Below are 21,200 nucleotides of genomic sequence, written 5' to 3'. Positions count from 1 at the left end.
ATCTAGGAACAGGGAAACCAAATCAAACAATGCAATGTAATGCTGTAAAGTTGGCTATCTGAATTTTATCATAATTTTACCCATTAAAGCGGTTATCTTTGCCAAAATCGGAACAGTTGCCCCCCCAGAGATATTTGTCAGGAGCCGCCACTGCTCTACCTTCTCCAAGCTGGAACCATCTCATTAACTTACCAACTACGAGCAAATATATAGTTAGATTATTCTCTTGAGATTGGGAGTATCTATTCAAACATGGAAAAATCAGCAGTGCTGCCTTCCGCAGAGCATTACCCTTACCCATCAAACTAATGGTATGCTCAACATGGGTGACATGGAGTAAGCCATACCATTGTACCATGACACAATATGCTTTGGTATAGAATAAATGTAGAAAGTGGCAAAACATAGCAAGAGCATCATTGCTCATCCATCCATTGCTCATCATTGCAGATCCAGATCCAGTCTGTATCCAGATCAGATGGTCACTGCAGTCCCCCGGATCCAGTCCGTACCAAGAGCAGATGGTGGATCAACACCTACATCCGAATGTCAGCGGATACCGTGTCAACTAGATGAGCCCCAGAGACAGATCATCAGGAAAGAACTCCTACCCTAAACGGCCACTGGCACAAGGCCATGGGAACCAGATGAGTCCTCTCCAATTTGTCTTTGATGCAACATGGAACTTTTGCATCATTTTTGACAATTTATTGTCTTGTTTTAATACTGTAAGGTTGCTTTGATACAACTTGTATTGTAAAAAGCGCTGTATAAATAATCTTGACTGACTTTATTCATACCCCTGGCAAATTCTGACTTAAAGTTAGTTGGGGTTTTTTGAGCAAAAATGACACAGGCTTCTCCCAAAAGATAAGACAATGTACAAGAGGCATCACAGTGGAAAAAATAGTTCTCAACTTTTATTTACATTTGAACAAAAAGTGGCATGTCCAAAATTATTTAAGAACATCATCCCCCACTGTTAAACATGGTGGTGGGAACCTAATGTTTTTTGTTTTTTTTTGTTTGTTTGTTTTTAGCTGGCGGACAAAGGAACCTAATCACAGTAAACGGCACCATGAAAAAGGAGCAATACATCAAAATTGCAAAAGAGGTGAAGAAATGGTTAGCAGACAAAAACATTAACGTTTTGCAGTGGCCCAGCCAGAGTCCTGACTTAAATCCAATTGAGAATCTGTGGAGGGAGCTAAAGATCAGGGTAATAGCAAGGAGACCCTCTAACCTGAAAGAGTTGGAGCTCATTGCTAAAGATGAATGGTTAAAAATACCAGTGGAGACTTGCAAAAAGCTGGTCAGAAATTATAGGAAGCATCTGATTTCTGTAATAGCCAATAAAGGCTTTTCTATTGATTTATTGGTATGAATAATTTTGGACATGCCACTTTTTGTTCAAATATAAATAAAAGATAAGTAACCTGTATAAGTTTTTATTCTGTTGAACATAAATGAAAATATTTTGAAGAATGTGGGTAACCAGACAGCTGCTGGTGACTGTAAATCATGGAAAACTGTGTATTTGTTTAAAATACCTTTTTAAAGGATACAAGCCTATGTGTTGAATCCTGCATTTTTGGAATGTCACTGCGTTCTTTATTAGGGTGGTTTATATGTAAATCTGTTGTATGGTATTGTACTGAGTACTCAGTGTAGCTGTTTATCACACATTCATTTTGTTAAATAAACAAGGCCTAATTTAAGGATTACTTTTAATGAGTTTATTTTACTGAAGCACATGCCTGCATTACATGGATCATGATATGATGCAGTCTGTGGTTAACAAATACCTACTAATGTGTTACAGAACAGAATAGTGAGAATTAGTAACTGCATGAAACAATAACCATATTATATATACACAATCCATATAGAAACAAAAATGTGTCAACTGACCAAGAGCACTGCAGTACTGAAACACAACAAAATGATTCAGAAACATTTACATTTGTTACATTTAAAGCAAGAATGATGCAAAGTTTTTTTTACTTACGGTTTATCTAAAATTTATTACATATGAAGGTGAGTATACTACATTTAAAAAAATGTAATATTTAGACTTTTTTGAACAAAGGAAGGAATCACAAAGAAGCTTCACTAGATTTTAGCTCAGAGGTTTTAGACATATTTAGCCTGTTAACAACATAATATATGTTCTGACTACAAACAAAATCAAACTTGCTCACAGCTGATAAGCAGTGCGATTAAACCAGTAATTATTATTTTTAAATTCTCCTGCTGCATTTCAATATTCTTTCTCTGGTTGTGTTCACTTTGCTGCTTTTGTAGAGTACTTTTATGGATTGCATGACCTCCTCTGTCTTTAGAGTGTATATGATGGGATTCAGCATAGGTGGTATTATCTGTGTCAGGGAATTGTTAATTATCCGAATATTTGAAGGCAAAGGTGTCATTGTAGATGCAATATTATTGCTTAAAATTGGGAGATAAAAAACTGCTACCAACATGAGATGTGAGGAGCAGGTTTTTATGGCTTTGATCCGGTCACCACGAGGAATCTTTAGCAAAACCAGAGCAATGCAGAAATATGAAATGAAGATCAATATTACTGGTGTAACAATCAGGAGACTAAAGCAAATTTTAAACAACAAAAAATTTAGAGAAGTATCATTACAGGCTAGTCTATAGATTGGGCCATAATCACAAAAATAATTATCAACTACATTAGATCTACAAAAAGAAAGTCTATTCAAAGAACTTACATGTACAGAAAAAAATGTCACAGAAAAACTCCACAACACCCCTAAGACCAGAAACATGGCTGGTTTGGTTACAATAGCATGATACTGGAGAGGAAAACAAATCGCAACCAATCTGTCATAAGCCAAGACAATTAATGTCAAAGACTGCAGATTCATGAAATGAAGTAAATTAAACATATATACCAAACATGCTTCATATGAAATGTCCTGGTGCTCAAATAAAAATGTGTCAATGATTTTTGGAATCAAAACCGAGCTTTCACACAGGTCACAAAGCGCCAGATGAAAAACAGCAATGTATTTGGCTGTGTGAAGCCTGCGGGCCAAATAAATGATACACATGATAAATGAATTCCCTAAAACAGTAACAACATACACTAAAGACAAAAACACATAGTAGTATTTCACATGTGGAACATTAGAAAAGCCATTGATGAAAAATGTAGCAGGACGAACAAAGGTCACATTTCCAGAAGAGCTTGACTGCATGGAGCTCATGCTTTTTGTCACCTGTGATAAAGAACTGTTATAAAAATACACTCAAAAATACAAAATATTCAAATAATTATTTCATTTCCAGTCAAAGTGCATTTATAGCTAAAAAATGTTTGGATATTTTTTTAATATAACCTTATTGAACTAATAATATATACAGAGAGATTTTTTTCAGTAAAATCATTATCAGAAATAAACAGAGAAAACATATGGTTTATACTCTACCTTCTCCAAGCTGAAACCATCTCATTGATTTGCCAGCCATCAGCAAATATATAGTTAGATTATTCTCTTGAGTTTTGGACCCTTTTCTCTATAGACTTGAGGATGAAGGGACAGGAGTATCTTTTCAAACATGAAAAATTAGCAGTGCTTATGTCCACAGAGCATTACTCTTAGCCATCAAACTAATGGTATGCTAATCATTGTGGATTCTTATTTTAAAAATAAGACACACAGTGGTGTTTTGCTACTGAATTAATCAAAGTTATTGAACAAACAGGTTAAGTGAAGATGACTCTCACTCATTAGGACAACCACAAGTGTCCAATAAAGTCCTGTAATGGGGACTTGACGACAGCGTTGAAAGATCGAGCTTTATTAAACAGATCTTGGTCAAGACAGGCAGGGTTGAAATACCAGCAAACATAATCCAAAAATACAGGTGAGGGTCAAAATCTAAGAGGCCAGTCAAATGTAACAAAATAAACAAGGTATTGAAACAAGGTAAAACTATGGCAATGAAACAAGACAATGGCAATGACAACAATAGAAACGAGGCAATGGAAAAATAAGGAAAACGCTTGGTAGAGTCCGCAACAACAAAACAATACTTCGCCAGGGCCTGTTTGGCGTGGCCCTCTTTAAATGGCTTCCAAACAGTAAGAAACCATAGAGGAAGCAGAAGGAGCGATAACAGAACAGTACTGGGCAAGGGCGCCCTCTGCTGGCATGGCGTTACAGACCTGGGAGCGAAGTTCTCACTGGGATGTCTGCAGCCCGCACTGACATCAGAGGAGGGTCCATCACACTAGCAATCAAGACATGGCGTGGCTCTGACAGATCAGACGAGACTTGGTGAGGCGCTGGCGTGGTGGCATCTTGGCTGGGAACTCTGGCGTGGTGGCCATCTTGTGAACAGGCTTAGGGATGGCGGCCATCTTGTGAGCTGACTCTGGGTTGGCGGCCATCTTGTGAGCTGACTCTAGGATGGCGGCCATCATGTTAGCTCACTCTGAAAGGGTGGCCATGACGGGTGCAGGCCCTGGAGCGGCAGGCATGGTGTGAGCAGGCCCTGGAGTGGCAGGCATGACGTGAGGAGGCCCTGGAGCAGGTCGTGGAGCAGCAGACATGATGTGAGCAGGCTTTCGAGCAGTAGACATGATGTGAGGAGGCTGTGACTTGGTAGACGTGACATGAACATTCTTTGGCTTGGCAGACATGACTTAAGAGGGCTCTGGCTTGGTGGACATAACTTGAGCAAGCTCTGGCTTGGCAGGCATGACGTGAACAATTCTAGATGTGACGGATGGGATATGTAAATGCTCTGGAGGTGTGGGTACTGTGGGATTGTGGAATCCCTCATCCACCACCCCGACAGTAAAAGCAGAGCCACTTAAACGGACTGCAAAGTCAATAAAATGTTCTAGTGAACAATGTAGGGTATTGATTCATTAGAGACAACAATGTATTCAGGATTGTGCCGATTTCAGTTCATGATGATAATAAAAATGATGAAGTATATCCAAAAAAACTGTATATTCAAAGCAAAGGCATACTATCGCCAGAACAGGAGAAAGGCAGAATGGATTTCAAAACAGTAAAACTCAACTTATTAACTCGGGGGGAGTTGGAGAATGAGTCTATTTCCCAAAAAAAGTTGAGTGTTCCTTTAATAAGCAAAAATAGATGGATGTTCATTAATATAATCATTGCAATAATAAAATAAGTTACTGTGGTAAAAGGATTGGTGAGAAAGATAAGAAAGAGGGTTTATTCTCCACCTTTTCCAAACAAGCTCATCTCATCATTCTACCAGCCATCCGACAAATTTATATGATTCTCTTGAGCTTGGTTAATGGATCGACTCTTTTCCCTATAGACTTGAGGATAAAGGGGCAGTTTATTATTATTTATTTTTTTTATTTTTAACAACACTCACAAACAAACTCACTTTTATATATCTATACTATACATTTATAACTTAAGTATTTGATCACTGGAGTCAAATTTTTTTTTTATATTTGGCAGAAGCCTTTGTTAACAATTACAGAGGTCAAACGGTTCCTGTAGTTCTTCACCAGGTTTGCACACACTGCAGGAGGGATTTTGGCCCACTCCTCCTTACAGATCTTCTCTAGATCTGTCAGGTTTCGGGGCTGTCACTGCGCAACACGGAGTTTCAGCTCCCTCCAAAGATTTTCTATTGGATTTAGGTCTAAAGACTGGCTAGGCCACTCCACTCCAGAACCTTGATATGCTTCTTACGGAGCCACTCCTTGGTTTTCCTGGCTGTGTGCTTTGGGTCATTGTCATGTTGGAAGACCCAGCCACGACCAATCTTTAACCCTCTGGGGTCTGAGGGTGTTTTGGGGCCCTGAAGAAGTTTTGACATGCCTTGACATTTGTGCTTTTTTCAGTATCTTAAAAACATATTAATGGCTAAAGTCTGATTACATTGTAATCAGCACATATTGGGCTACAATAATATGCAAGCAACATGTGTTTTTGAGTAAACGCTTTGTGAAAACAGCTAAAATAATAGATAAATGCATACTCCGAAAGCGCTCCACAGCACGTGAGTATACCATCTTTATGTTTAAACTGAACAGGAGAATGCACGTTTTAAACAGCTTGTTGTAATTGTCATTCTAATCTAATGCACTGCTGCGTTGTAACGCACACACATAGGCTACATACAGTAGCTCGCTCGTACATCACGTGCAGATCGTGCGCACACAATCATTCAAAAGCGTGGTGGGGAAATGAATTGTCAACACTGTTCCATGATTTCTGGCTAATATAGCTTAGAAACTGAAAAATTCTAGCATATATTTCTTAGTAATTTAAACCCACAGCTTTATTATTAGGCTAGTAGAGAGACGCTGCCAGGTCTGCTGGGTTCCGCCTTTGCCTGTCACCAAGGGCAGATTTGTCATCAGGGTTTACTCCTCTAGCCACTGTACCCCTCCGGGTTTACCCATGTGGCGGTGGGGCTGCCTTCTTCAGACTTTGCCGCCATTATGGTGGTTCTCTCACACCCACCATTTTCCAGCGACTCCATCGTTGAGGCATTTGGGATCACTCTTGATCTGGCCTCTACCCTTTGACCTGTTCGGCATGGGTGGCCCTACCAGGAGTACAAGACTCCCGCCGACATAGCTCTAGGGGTCACGGAGACACACAAAGTGCCCCACCACGATAAGGTGGGGATCCTGTCGAGGCACATAAGAGAGCTCGCTCAAGTACTGAGGAGCTAAACCATTGAGGGCTTTATAAGTAATTAGCAAGATTTAAAATCTATACAATGCTTTATAGGGAGCCAATGCAGTGTTGACAGAACCGGGCTAATATGGTCATACTTTCTGGTTCTAGTAAGAACTCTTGCTGCTGCATTTTGGACCAGCTGGAGTTTGTTTATTAAGCGTGCAGAACAACCACCCAGTAAAGCATTATAATAATCTATCCTTGAGGTCATGAACGCATGAATTAACGTTTCGCCATTTGACATTGACAGCATAGGTCGTAATTTCGATATATTTTTAAGATGGAAAAGTTGCAGTTTTGCAAATGCTAGAAATGTGGCTTTCAAAGGAGAGATTGATATCGAATAGCACACCTAGGTTCCTAACTGATGACGACGAATTTACAGAGCAGCCATCTAGTATTAGACTGTGTTTTAGGTTATTACTTGTAGAGGTTTTAGGTCCAATAATTAACACCTCTGTTTTTTTCAGAATTGAACAGTAAGAAGTTACTCGCCATCCAGTTTTTAATATCAGCTATGCATTCTGTTAGTTTTTCAAATTGGTATGTTTCACCGGGCCGCAAAGAAATATAGAGCTGAGTATCATCAGCGTAACAATGAAAGCTAACACCATGTTTCCAGATGATATCTCCCTAGGGTAACATGTAAAGCGTAAAAAGTAATGGCCCTAGTACTGAGCCTTGAGATACTCCATACTGCTGTCACAGTTCTGTCTGTCTTGTCATTTGGTTTAGCCCTTCGTCATTGTGATTCCCTGCACCTGTCCTTGTAATTATTAGTCATCTGTGTCACCTGTGTTTGTTGATTAGTCTGTCTTTAAAAGTCTGTCTGTGAGTTCAGTTCCCTGTCGGTCCTTTTGTTGAATAGATGTGTGTGAATGTTCCTGCCTTGTTCCTGCCTTGTTCCACTTGGAGATTTATATTAAATATATTGTATTTTGTCTATATCGTCTATCGTCTCGTCTACTCCTGCACGCACCCCTGACATAAGGACCGACCTAAAACAGTTTACCCGGCACCTCTCCCTGCGTTTATTTTCCGTTTTTTGTATCAGTGTTTTATTTTTATTTTTTCCTCATGGATGACCCCAACGTCTTCATCATCCTCCTGAAGCAGGGGAACCGCTCTCTCGAGGACCACACCAGAGACTTCATGATCCTCGCTCCATCTACGCACTACCCGGACAGCTGCTTGTGCACGTTCTTCCGTAATGGACTTAATAACACCATCAAGGAGCAGCTGTCCGGGGAGGGTCCTCGAGAGAGCCTTGCCGGATACATCGAGTGGGTGCTGGCGTCCAGTGGATCTTCCTGGACTGTCGGCTTCGTCGAGGAGGACGTCAGCCCCACTCACGACCCAGAGAGCAGCCAATCATCGCCCCGACATGCAGAGCGGGAACCCGAGCGCACCGCGGATGAGGGACTAGAGCCGCGAGCGACAGTGCCAGAGCCCTCTCCGGCTGACCAGGTGCGTGAGCCGGATTCTACATCTGTGACGGTGGATTGCGACGTGGAGCAAGTGAGGGAAATGGAGAGCCCTGCCCACTGCAACACCGCTGGGGGTGAGCTGGACAACTCTGGGGACCTTATTGACTTTTCCGAAGTTTTGGATTATATATCGTTTGACTTAATAGACTTTGTCACTGAGCCACTGACTGGCATGAACTTCCCTCCCACCCGCCCTCTTCTATCTGAATCTGCCTGGTCCCCGCTGGTTCCGCCCAGCCGTCCTGAGTCCTCGCTGGTTCCGCCCAGCCGTCCTGAGTCCCCGCTGGTTCCGCCCAGCCGTCCTGAGTCCCCGCTGGTTCCGCCCAGCCGTCCTGAGTCCCCGCTGGTTCCGCCCAGCCGTCCTGAGTCCCCACTGGTTCCGCCCAGCCGTCCTGAGTCCCCGCTGGTTCCGCCCAGCTGTCCAGAGAACCGGAGTTCATCAGTCAGTCCCCTTGCTCACCCTCAGCCCACCATCTCTGCAGTGGGCTCGCCGCAGGGATGCCAGCTAACATCGGTGGCATGGCTGGAGGATCCCTCAGCTCCGCCTCCAGCCTACGAGTCCAGATCTCCACCTCGGCCCTCCGACCCTGCGGCTCCACCACGGCTCTCGACGCCCTCCTCTCCACCGTCGCCCGTCGGCCCACCAGCTCCACCGGGCTCCATCGTCCCTCCGGCTCCGCCTTGGTCAGTCGTCGACCATCCGCCGCCTTGGGACTCCACTCCTCTGGCTTCGCCTCGTCCCTCTGTCCCTCCGGCTCTGTCAGGCTCCTCCTTCCCGTCAGCATCGCCTTCGTCCTCTGTCGCTCCGGCTCCGCCGCGGACCTCCGGATCTCCGCCTCCGCCTCAGCCGCCAGAGCCTCCTGTTCCGCCTTGGCCCTCCGGATCCGCGGTGTCGCCCTGGATCTTCGGCTCTCCATCTCCGCTTCGGGTTCCTCTGCCAGCTGCTCTGCCTCTGTCGGTCGGCCCCACGGAGTCGGCGGTCCTTCCTCCACCATGGCTCCTCCCTCCGTCGGCTCCTCCGTGGGCCGTCATCCTGGCTGCGATCTGGGTCCTGCTCTCCTGCTTCAGGTCCCTCCTATGTCTTCCCTGGCTCCTCCCTCCGTCGTCGCCTCCATGGACTGTCTTTTGTGTCACCTGGACTTTTGTTCTGGTCCTCCTCCGGGGGTTGCGTCCTCCGCCGGAACCCCCTCCTTCATTGACTCTGGTTTCCTGGTTTTTCCGCCCCTCTCGTTTTTTTCTTTTTTCCACGGCGCGAGGACGCGCCTTTCCGGAGGGGGGCGTAATGTCACAGTTCTGTCTGTCTTGTCATTGGTTTTGCCCATTTGTCTTCCCCCCCCCCCCCCCGTTGATCTGTCATTTGGTTTAGCCCTTCGTCATTGTGATTCCCTGCACCTGTCCTTGTAATTATTAGTCATCTGTGTCACCTGTGTTTGTTGATTAGTCTGTCTTTAAAAGTCTGTCTGTGAGTTCAGTTCCCTGTCGGTCCTTTTGTTGAATAGATGTGTGTGAATGTTCCTGCCTTGTTCCTGCCTTGTTCCACTTGGAGATTTATATTAAATATATTGTATTTTGTCTATATCGTCTATCGTCTCGTCTACTCCTGCACGCACCCCTGACAACTGCACTTGCGATTTAAATGATACTTCATTTATTGCCACAAACTGATGACGGTCAGATAAGTATGATTTGAACCATGCCAGTGCACTACCATTAATGCCTACATAATTTTCAAGTCTATTTAAAAGAATGTTGTTGTCAATAGTATCAAATGCAGCGCTAAGATCCAGTAGCACTAATAGAGAGATGCAACCACAATCAGTTGACAAGAGCAGGTCATTTGTAACTCTAATAAGAGCAGTATCAGTACTATGATATGGTCTAAAACCTGACTGGAAATCCTCACAGATACCATTTTTCTCTAAGAAGGAGCATAATTGTGAGGATACCACCTTTTCTAGTATCTTTGACAGAAAAGGAAGATTCGAAATTGGTCTGTAATTAATTAATTCATTGGGGTCAAGTTGTGGGTTTTTAATGAGTGGCTTAATAGCCAGTTTGAAGGTTTCGGGGACATATCCTAATGATAATGATGAATTAATAATATTTATAAGAGGATCTATGTCTTCTGGAAGTACCTCTTTTAGTAGATTAGATGGAATAGGGTCTAACATGCATGTTGTAGGTTTAGATGATTTAACAAGTTTATACAGTTCTTCCTCTCCTATAATAGAGAATGAGTGGAATTATATCTCAGGAGATCTACAACGCATTATCTGATGCGATACTGTAGCGGGCGGCTTGGAAGTAAAATAGTTCATAAAGTCATTACTGCTGTGCTGTTGGGAAATGTTTGCACCTGTTGATGCTATATTTTTCGTTAATTTAACCACGGTATTGAACAAATACCTAGGGTTATGTTTGTTTTCTTCTAAGAGAGATGAAAAGTAATCCGATCTGGCAGTTTTTAATGCTTTTCTATACGAAAAACCTCTAGTTTTTCTCCAGCTGCGTTCCATTTTCCGTGCTTTTCTCTTTAGGGCGCGAGTGTGATCGTTATACCACGGTGTTACATTGTTTTTCTTAATCTTTTTTAAGCACACTGGAGCAACTGTATCTAAAGTGCTAGAAAAGAGAAAGTCCATAGTTTCTATTACATCAAGTTTTTCTGAGCTATTGGATATGCTGAGAAATTCAGATAAGTCAGGAAGATTTTTTACAAAGCAGTCTTTTGTAGTAGAAGTGATGGTTCTACCGTACTTGTAGCAAGGAGTTGAATTTACAGTTTTAGCTATCTGGAGTATACAAGAGACTAGATAATGATCTGAGATATCATCGCTTTGCTGCAGAATTTCAACACCATTAACATCAATTCCGTGTGACAGTATTAAATCTAGAGTATGATTTCGGCAATGAGTAGGTCCTGACACATGTTGTTTAACCCCAATAGAGTTCAGAATGTCTATAAATGCTGATCCCAATGCATCTTTTTCATTATCAACATGGATGTTAAAATCACCCACAATTAAGACTTTATCTGCGGCCAACACTAACTCAGATAGAAAATCAGCAAATTCTTTAATAAAGTCTGTATGGTGCCGTGCCCTGGTGGCCTGTATACAGTAGCTAGTACAAACGTCACTGGGGATTTATCATTAACACTTGTTTCTCTGGATAATGCTATATGAAGCACCATTACTTCAAACAAGTTATATTTGAAGCCCGTTCTCTGAGAAACATTAAGAATATTGCTATAAATAGTAGAAACACCTCCCCCTTTACCTTTTAGACGCGGCTCATGTTTATAACAGTAATCTTGGGGGGTTGACTCATTTAAAATAATGAGAGGTGATAGATGAGAGGTGATAGATCTCCTTACAACTTAGAGTCTGTTTTTCTTGTCATCGTTTATGCTCCAATCCAGCCTCAGCCTGCCTCCACCATACTCTTCCACTCTTCTGACTGTGCCTTGTCGCTCTATCTCTCTGGCTTCGTTGGGCTCCTCCTTTCCTCTGGCTTCACCTTGGTCCTCGGTTGCACTGACTCTGTCCAGGCCAGCTAAGCCTCTATTTCCACCTCAGTCCCACGTGCCTGCAGCTCCGCCTTCGCCCTCCAGGCCTTCAGTGTCACCCCAGGTCTTTATCTTCTCAGCTCTGCCTGGGTTTCCACTTCCTCTGGCACTGTGTCAGTCTGTCATCTCCCTGGTTTTGCCTGGTTGGGCTCCTGGTTGGCATCTCCCTCCCTCGACTCCTTCCGCTGTCACTCTAGCTTCTCCAGTCATCGTCTCCTCCTTGGCATCTCCTTCTATCATCTCCTCTTTGGTGGTTCCCTCTCAACCTTGGCCATGCCTTTCTCCAGCTCCACATCCACCTTCTAAGCCCTCCCTCCTCTGTTGGACTTTATCGACTGAATCGTTAAAGCCATGCAACTGGCTTATGCCTCCCAGGAAGTGGACTACCCTATTGGTATTCATGACTGAACTAGATGGTTGGCTTCAACGGGTATGACCAAAAGACATTCTGGACATTTGTCTGGCAATGGATTGATATTTGCAGAATACCTTTCCAGTTTTTAAATGCTTGTAATTTCTTATTTTGCACCTCATATCTTGTCTGTGTGAAGGAAGAAAGATAAGCTGTCACTGGATACTAAGACACATTGTGGCCTCAATGTTTCTAAGTATTATTATTTTGCTTTTAAAAGAATCAATGTTATTTAGTGAATCTTTTAAATAATGATTAAATGACTCAGACACATAGCGCCACCTACTGGTGCAACTGTGTAACCTGCAGAAAGTGTCACTGAAAAATGTTCAGTATGTCAGTTTGTGTATTACTGACTGCTACAGTAATACACACACTGACAACATCTGAATTCTGAAATAATAGCATACATCACTACACTTTCTATGTGAAAAATATCAACAATGTATCCAGTAGGTCATAAACATTTATTATAATGGGCGGAAGTGCTCGTAGTCGAGACCGTAAACAAAGACGGGGAAGCGCGGAGGACTAAGCGCTAAGCTAAAGCTAACACCACACCAGCTCTCTTTACCCAGCATTTTCCTCGCCAATGTATGGTCGCTGGTGAACAAAATGGACGAGATTCATCTCCGCATCAACCACAGCAAGAAACTTTTGAACTGCAATGTCATGATCTTCACTGAAACATGGCTAAACAGTGGTATACCAGACAGTGCTATTGCTCTAGCTGAGCATCAAACATTCCGGGCAGACAGAACGGCAGATGACTCCGGTAAGACCAGAGGCGGAGGATTGTGCATTTATGTTAACAAAGCTTGGTGCACGAACTCTGTTATTTTTGGGAGACACTGCTCAGCTAACCTAGAGTTTCTCATGGTTAAGTGTAGACCATTTTATCTGCCGTGGGAATTCACCTCCACCATAATAACTGCAGCTAAATTCCTCTTGACGCTGATGCCAAGCTTGCTATGAACGAACTTCATGCGGCCATCAGCAAACAACAAACTGCTCACCCAGAGACTGCATTTATTGTTGCGGGGGATTTTAATCACTCAAACTTAAAGGCAGTGCTCCCCAAATTTAATCAAAACGTTTTCTGCCACACCAGAGGAAACAAAACTTTAGACCATGTATACACAAACATGGCTGAAGCATATACTGTGACCCTCCTCCCCCACTTGGGACAATCAGACCACCTTTCTTTGTTCCTCAGCTCCAAATACTCACCCCTCATCAACCATGTGAAGCCATCAGTGAAGACCATCAAAGTGTGGCCAGCGGGGGCAGACTTAACACTCCAGGACAGGTTTCTCTCACACGGACATTGACAGCTACACTTCCTCCGTCCTGTATTACATTAACACTACCATAGACAGTGTTACAACCCAGAAACAGATCACCACATACCCAAATCAGAAACCATGGATGAACAAGGAGGTGCGTCTCCTGCTGAAAGCACGCAACACTGCCTTCAGATCAGGTGATGCACAGGCCTACAGCACTTCCAGGGCTAATCTGAAGAGGGGCATCAAAAAGGCCAAGCACTGCTACAAACTAGTGTTGTCAAAAATATCAATATTTCGATAAATATCGATACTGCAATATCTGAACGGTACCAATTTTAATTTCCTGAAGTATCGAAACTAGCCGAGCTGTCACTTTCACTTCTCCACAAAGGCGCGTTGACAAACACCACACGTGACCGCAGTGCCTGTCTCGTCTCATTCGAATGAAGCGAATAGAAAGGTGAGTGCGGCGCCCCCGCGACCGGCTTTGTTTGATAAAGAAAACACAGCAGGAGTGCTATCTGGAAATATTTCAGATATAATACAAATGAACATGGAAAGCCGAAGTACACAAGCAAGCCAATATGTAAGAGTTGCTACAGAGCAGTGCTAACAAAAGGTGCTAACACCACTAATTTCGCAAAGCACCTGAAAGACAGACACCCGGATCTATATAAAGAATTTCGAGAGGTTGGTAACTGTTCTCATTTTAACATTACTGATTCATTAAATAAGATTGCCTAGTATTGTTGCTGATATGAGTGTTGTCCAGTTTTTTACCGTAGTTCTTTAATATAATCTGATTGAGGAATCTTAGACGTGTAAATACTTTAACTGCGGTCAAATGTAAATTAACTGTGCTTATTTAACTTTATTTAAAAAAAATATCATTACTTAAATTCTGCAATTTGTCTTAATGTCTATCCAGAGCATTGTTTTTGCGTGTGATGCATGCATGTTTGCTTGCATGGATCGGTGATTATGAATCCAGCATTAAAATCTGTTCATCAAATAATGTTAATCTATTAACCAGCATTTATGAACGATGAGCAATGCATTTGTTACAGTATATTTTAATCTTTGATAATGGTAGGTAATAAAAATACAACGGATCATGTTAGCTCTGGTCCAATAAAAAATATCAATATCAAGATAGAATTGTGGATTTTAATTAGCTCATGTATTAGTAAATTATAGTTTAAATTAACTTTTAACTAAGATTAATAAATGTTTTGGAAGTATTTTTCATTGTTTATTCATGTTAACTAATGTTAACAAATATATTTTACCATTAACTTAAGTTCTAAGATTAGTTAGATAGTTCAGTTAATTTTAAAAGTGTGATCTAAAAAGAAAAAAGTTTACGACCAACATTACCAGTTGTATTTGAACAGCAAAGAAAGTATGAAGCAAACTCAAATGAAGCTAAGAAGCTGAACAGGGCTGTAGCAGTGTACATATGCATATACCTCATTGTCATGTTCTAGACTTGTTATATTTATCTTTAAATTAAAAAAGAAATTTACCCCCTTAATATTGTGGCAGTTTTTTTCTCTGTGGTATCGAAAATAGTATCGAATGTCGATATTTTTCAAGGTATCGTATCGAAGTTAGAAATTCCAGTATCGTGACAACACTACTACAAACTAAAGCTTGAGGAGCACTTTTCTAATTCTGACCCTCAACGCATGTTGCAGGGCATTCAGGCTATCACCAACTACAAACCCAGCCATTCCACCCCCACAGCCACCAATGTCTTCTTCCTGAACGAGCTTAATGACTTTTATGCTAGCTTTGAAAGAAACAATATAGACACTGCCACCAAAATCACTCCCTCAACCAACCACTCACCCATCACACTTGCCTCTTCAGACGTTTACACCGCACCAAGCGGTGTTTTAAATCCACCTCCATTGTGCCAGTGCCAAAACACTCCAACCCAACGTGTCTGAATGACTACCGCCCTGTAGCACTCACACCCATCATTATGAAGTGCTTCGAGCGGCTGGTCCTCTCACACCTCAAGGACTCTTTCTAATCCTCACTGGACCCACACCAGTTTGCCTACCATGGCATTAGGAGCACAGATGATGCAGTCTCCAGAGCGCTGCACTCTGTACTCACACACCTGGACAATACAAACACTTATGCACGAATGCTGTTTGTTGATTTCAGCTCAGCATTCAACACTGTCAGACCCTCTAAGTTAATCACCAAACTTAGAGACCTGGACGTTAACACCTCACTTTGCAACTGGGTTATGGATTTTCTGACTAACAGACCTCAGCATGTTAGATCAGGTCACATCTGTTCCACTACCATCACGCTCAACACTGGTGTACCACAGGGCTGCGTGCTGAGCCCCTTCCTCTACTTCCTCTTCACCCATGACTGCAGGCCTGTGTATGGAGCAACAACGATGAGACTGCCTACAGGGAGGAGATTCAGCACCTGGCCATGTGGTGCACAGACAATAATCTGCTCCTTAACACCACCAAGACCAAGGAGCTCATTGTGGACTTTAGGAAGGGAAGAAGAGGCTCACATGATCCCATCCACATCAACTGAATGGCTGTTGAGTCAGTTTCATCCTTCAAGTTCCTGGGGACCCACATTTCAGAGGACCTATCCTGGACTACCAACACCTCCAGCCTGGTCAAGAAGGCTCACCAGCGCCTGTTTTTCTTGAGAACACTTAAGAAGAACCAGCTGTCCTCAGCCATCCTGGTGAACTTCTATCGCTGCACAATAGAAAGCATTCTAACAAACTGTGTCACAGTCTGGTACGGAAGCTGCTCTGTTGCGGAGTGTAAGGCACTGCAGCGGGTGGTGAAAACTGCCCAGCGCGTCATAGGGACTCCACTTCCAACCATTGAGGACATTCAGAAGAAGCACTGTCTGCATCGGGCACGCAGTATTCTAAAGGATTCCTCTCACCCCACCCACAAACTGTTTTCTCTCCTGCCTTCTGGCAGGCGCTTCAGAAGCCCAAAGACTAGAACCAGCAGACTGAGGAACAGCTTCTTTCCCAGAGCTGTCTCCTTATTGAACTCTGCCCCCCACTGACACTTTTGCCCCCACCCCACACACCCCTACACTCTCCCCATTACCATTGCACATCTTAATCTGTTGCACTACACTGTACATATCCATTTGTAAATGCACATTTCCATTACACACATACATTTTGTAAATTTTTGATAAATGTATATATACATTTGTAAATTATTATTTGTTAATTCCTGCTTTAGTAATCAGCTACCTGTATATTATGTTCATATCAATCTGCAATTCCTGATTATATTTAATAGCAACCTGTATACTATGTCCCTCTATTTGTACATTCTAATTGTTAATAGCACCTGTAAATTATGTCCACAATACTTTCATCTGTAAATAATTTCCATAGTTTCTCCCTGTACATATCTCCTATAAGTGCACTTATAACTTAAATTAACTAATAAATTATAATAAATTATACCTATAACTATAAATAATAACTAATAAATTATACCTATATCCTGCACTTGCTGCTTATTGCACTCCTGGTTAGACCTAAACTGCATTTCGTTGCCTTGTACTTGTACATGTGTAATGACAATAAAGTTGAATCTAACCTAATCTAATCTAATCTAAAGTTTCTTTTTGGCTGTTTTTATTTACTAGGTGGGTTTATAGATGCATGTACTGAGTATTGTGTACATTGTGCTGTTTTTTTATGTAATCATTTGTCCTAATTATTGTTAGATTAACAGGGCCAAATAACAAATAAATTGATTTAGTTCAATGAAGGATAAGAAATCATATGGTCTGGGATCACTCTCAAGAAAAAATTATCAATCACCTAAAAGTCACTGTTTCATTTGCAAACTGTCTGAGGGTCACAGCCAGCAAAACTCAAATAAATGCCAGCTAATGATTCATTTAAGAATCTACATACAGTAGTCAACATTTGAAGTGGATCAAAAACTTTCAAAATTGTCCTAAAACCAAAATAATACCCGTTCTTGTTCCACTTCAAACGTTGACTACTGTATATATGGATTGTAAAGTTTTCAGTTCATGATAACAAAAAAAAAAAAAACTTATGACTAAACTAAACTTGACTACCTAAACTTGACTAACTAAAATTCATTACATTCTAAGGTGAATTATGTGCTGAAACATTTTTAAAGAATCTTTACTGAAATTATTAGTATAATGCTTTGAGCAAAGGAAGAAAAAACAAAGCAGCTTTACAAGATTTCAGTCCAGAGGTTTAAACACATTTGGCCTGTTTACAACACAGTATCTATTACAACAAACATGCAATATCAGTGACGTTTGTTAGATACTTGTTCAATGATTACAGCTGACAAGCAGTAAGATTATCTTTGTCATTGTTTTTTTATTATTATTATCATTTTTTCCAACTATATTTCATTCTTATTTCTTGAGCTGTGTTTACCTTACTGTGTCTGTACAGTTCTTTTATGGATTGCATGACCTCCTCTGTCTTTAGAGTGTATATTATGGGATTCAGCATAGATGGTATTACCTGTCTCAAGGAATTGTTAATTATCCGGGTGTTTGGATCAATAGATGTTGTTAAGGCTACAATATTATTGCTTATAAGTGGGAGATAACCAATTGCCACCAACATTAGATGCGAGGTGCAGGTTTTCATGGCCTTAATCCGGTCACCACCATGAGCAATCTTAAGCAGAGCCAGAGCAATACAGAAATATGAGATGATTATCAGTATGAGTGGTGTGCACATGAGGAGCCCAAAGCTAATTTTTCCCATCATAATATTTATAGAATTATCATTACAAGCTAGTTTATAGATAAGGCCTTGATCACAAAAATGACTATCAATCACATTAGATCTACAAAACGAGAGTCTATTCACCAAACTTACAAGTACAGAAAAATATGTCACAGAAAAAATCCATATCACACCAATGATCAGAAATATTGCTGGTTTAGTTACAATGGCATGATAGCGTAGAGGAAAGCAAATAGCAACCAGTCTGTCGTAAGCCAAGACAAGCAGTGTCAAAGACTGCAGATTCATGAAATGATACACAAAAAACATATTTGCCAAACATCCTTCATATGAAACATCCTGGTGCTCAAATAAAAATGTGTCCATGACTTTGGGAATCAAAGCTGAGCTTCCACACAGATCAGAAAGCGCCAGATGGAAAACAGCAATGTATTTGGCTGTGTGAAGTTTGCGGGCCAAATAAATGGTACACATAATAAATGAATTACCCAAAACAGTCACAACATACACTAAAGCCAAGAACATGTAGTAGTATTTCACATGTGGAACATTAGAAAAGCCTTTTATGAAAAATGTTGCAGGACGAACAAAGGTAACATTTCCAGTGGAGTTTGACTGCATGGAGGTCATGATGCCTGTTGTCTGGATTTTGTCACCTGTGACAAAAAACTGTTATAGAAATACACTCAAAAACAGTGAGTAATCATTTAATTTTCAGTAACAGTGCTTTATAGACAAAATACTTGAAATATCTTTGATACAATCATTTTGAACAAATAATAAAACTGTCATTGCAGTAAAAGCATTAGAGAGAAACAAAGGGAACACATGGTTTATACTCTACCTTCTCCAAAGCTGCCAGAATGACATTACTACACAAGCCATCAGACAGATTTATAACAAATCATAGCTTGGGACTTTAGCTGAACGAGTAACGCATCTCCCGACAGATTTTTGCAATTAGGGGCAGGACTAATCAATGCACACATGTGCCATTATCTACAAGACATGGTTCTTTAAATTAAATAAATATCAGTTGTATACAAAGTGACCAACATTCGGTTTTCGACCACTGAAAATGGGTAACATTCAACAATCTGGACATTAAGCCTCATTGAAATCCTCATATTTCAGGGACTGAATGATGTAGGGCCTTGAAAATTAAGATTCCAAAAGAAAAGTTGATTATCAACTAGAATATAAAATCATATTGCAATATCTATTACTCCTTGAGTTACAGGCACGCAAACTTTGGAAAATGAACATTTATGGCACTCAGACTGGTATGTTTAATCCAGTTGTTATGACAAAGAAATTAGATACATCTCTAATTATAACATTATTTGTTCTTTAGACATTCCTCTTTAAAAGAAAAGTAGTATCATATTTTTTCAAACTGACCCATATTTGGTTTTTGACCACTGAAAATGTGTACATTTTAACGATTTACTCCTGAAGCCATATTTAAATTTCAGTATCTCTGGAACTGAATTGCATAGGAGTTAAAAATAAAGATGCCAAAAGGAAAGTTTGTTATGACCAAAAATCAAAAAGGTCATTAAGATATCTTTAATACTACTTGAGGTACAGGCATGCAAACTTTGGAGAAAAACTTGAAAAGTGTTGTTTCCCCAATTTTGAATGGTCACAATTAGCACATAATGCAACAAAGATTGCTAAAGTTAACAGATTTTGCTAATAGAACTACCAATCTCTGTGTAAAAATAACATAATGATTCTGCCATCTTTCTGAAGTCATTTTACCCATTAACTTGACTCTGAATCTAAGGTGAAAATTGCCTTTTTGACCCCCCCCCCCCCTCCCCCCCTCCCCCCCTCCCCCCTCTACAAAATAGTGGATTACTCAGTAAATATTCAATGACATTTAATATTTTGGGTAATATTTTTTTATCACTATACATGTCTATATTTCTTCAGAATAAATATTAGCAAAATCAAAATTTGAGCTGAGGTTGAGTTGACATGGCATGACCTAATAATGATTTCACAGTCAAATGTAAGTAATGGGCTCAGGAAAAGCAGGTTAACTCATATAAAACTATGTGATGTTAAATAGGCTTCTCTCATTTTTTTGACCACTTGGGCCACATACTTTTTAAGCAGTGCTGTCACCAGCTGACTTTTTCCATGGTGCACAGACCTGGGTAATTGAAAATTCATTTTAGAGTATTTACATGACCGTTTTTGAATCTGTTTTATGAGTTAGTTGTGGTACAAAAATTTTGTCTTGCCGTTTTGTGTTGTTTACATTGTGGGTTTATAGATTTATAGAATTATGTTGGCTTTATACTGTCTATGTATGATGGGGTTGTGTTAACTGCTTCTTGTAGTTATTGACTGTTTTACTTTAGTTAAACACAGATTAATATTGTATAATGATTTAGTTTACTGAAGCACGTCGGCATTACATGATCTGGTCTCAAAAAAAGAAAATTTGGTCTGAGGGTCAAATGGCAACTAATGATTCAATCAAGATGTCTGTTCATAAGGATAACAAACATGACAAATGAAGCATTTTTAAAACCATTTGTTATACTGAAAGCAAAAGTAATGCAAATCTACTTTCATTTGACCTGGTAAACTTAAATCACTTAATAAAAATGAGAATATAAAGCTTTATTTTTTAAACTCTTGATTAAAACTATTTGTACATGGTTTTGAATAAAAGAAGCAATAACAAACTTAACTATATTTAATTTTTCAACATATTTAATATATTCAACATATATTTTGTCTATTTATAACACCATTGCTGTTACAACATCTATGCAGTACAGAATCAATCAACTCTGTTAAAACAAGAAATTTGTTGAATGACCACAGCTGATGAAACAGCTAATCAAATATCTGTAGTCAGAGTTATTTTAAGACAGGTAATGAAACCAACACCAAAACTGTTTCCCATATTGATCAAAAACATGAGAATAAACCTGTAA

The 21,200-nt window shown here is 40.6% G+C and overlaps 2 protein-coding genes across 2 annotated transcripts; both read right to left on the bottom strand.

Annotated features, from left to right (window-relative positions):
• Window positions 1-2,240: 2,240 nt before the first annotated feature.
• Window positions 2,241-3,242, bottom strand: LOC141298929 (olfactory receptor-like protein COR2). Its single transcript, XM_073829227.1, has one exon. The coding sequence runs from the start codon at window positions 3,234-3,236 to the stop codon at window positions 2,241-2,243; it is 996 nt and encodes a 331-aa protein (XP_073685328.1). The 5' UTR covers window positions 3,237-3,242.
• Window positions 3,243-15,845: 12,603 nt separating this feature from the next.
• LOC141298928 (olfactory receptor 1500-like) lies at window positions 15,846-18,873 on the bottom strand. The gene is made up of 2 exons (XM_073829226.1): window positions 17,923-18,873; window positions 15,846-15,956 (listed from the first exon to the last, which is right to left on the bottom strand). The coding sequence occupies exons 1-2, from the start codon at window positions 18,871-18,873 to the stop codon at window positions 15,846-15,848; spliced, it is 1,062 nt and encodes a 353-aa protein (XP_073685327.1).
• Window positions 18,874-21,200: the final 2,327 nt, after the last annotated feature.

The sequence above is a fragment of the Garra rufa genome, chromosome 23 (assembly GCF_049309525.1).
Source record: "Garra rufa chromosome 23, GarRuf1.0, whole genome shotgun sequence".
NCBI classification, from domain to species: Eukaryota; Metazoa; Chordata; class Actinopteri; order Cypriniformes; family Cyprinidae; genus Garra; species Garra rufa.
Note: the sequence above shows the minus strand (reverse complement) of the source record. Positions and strands in the feature narration are given on the sequence as shown.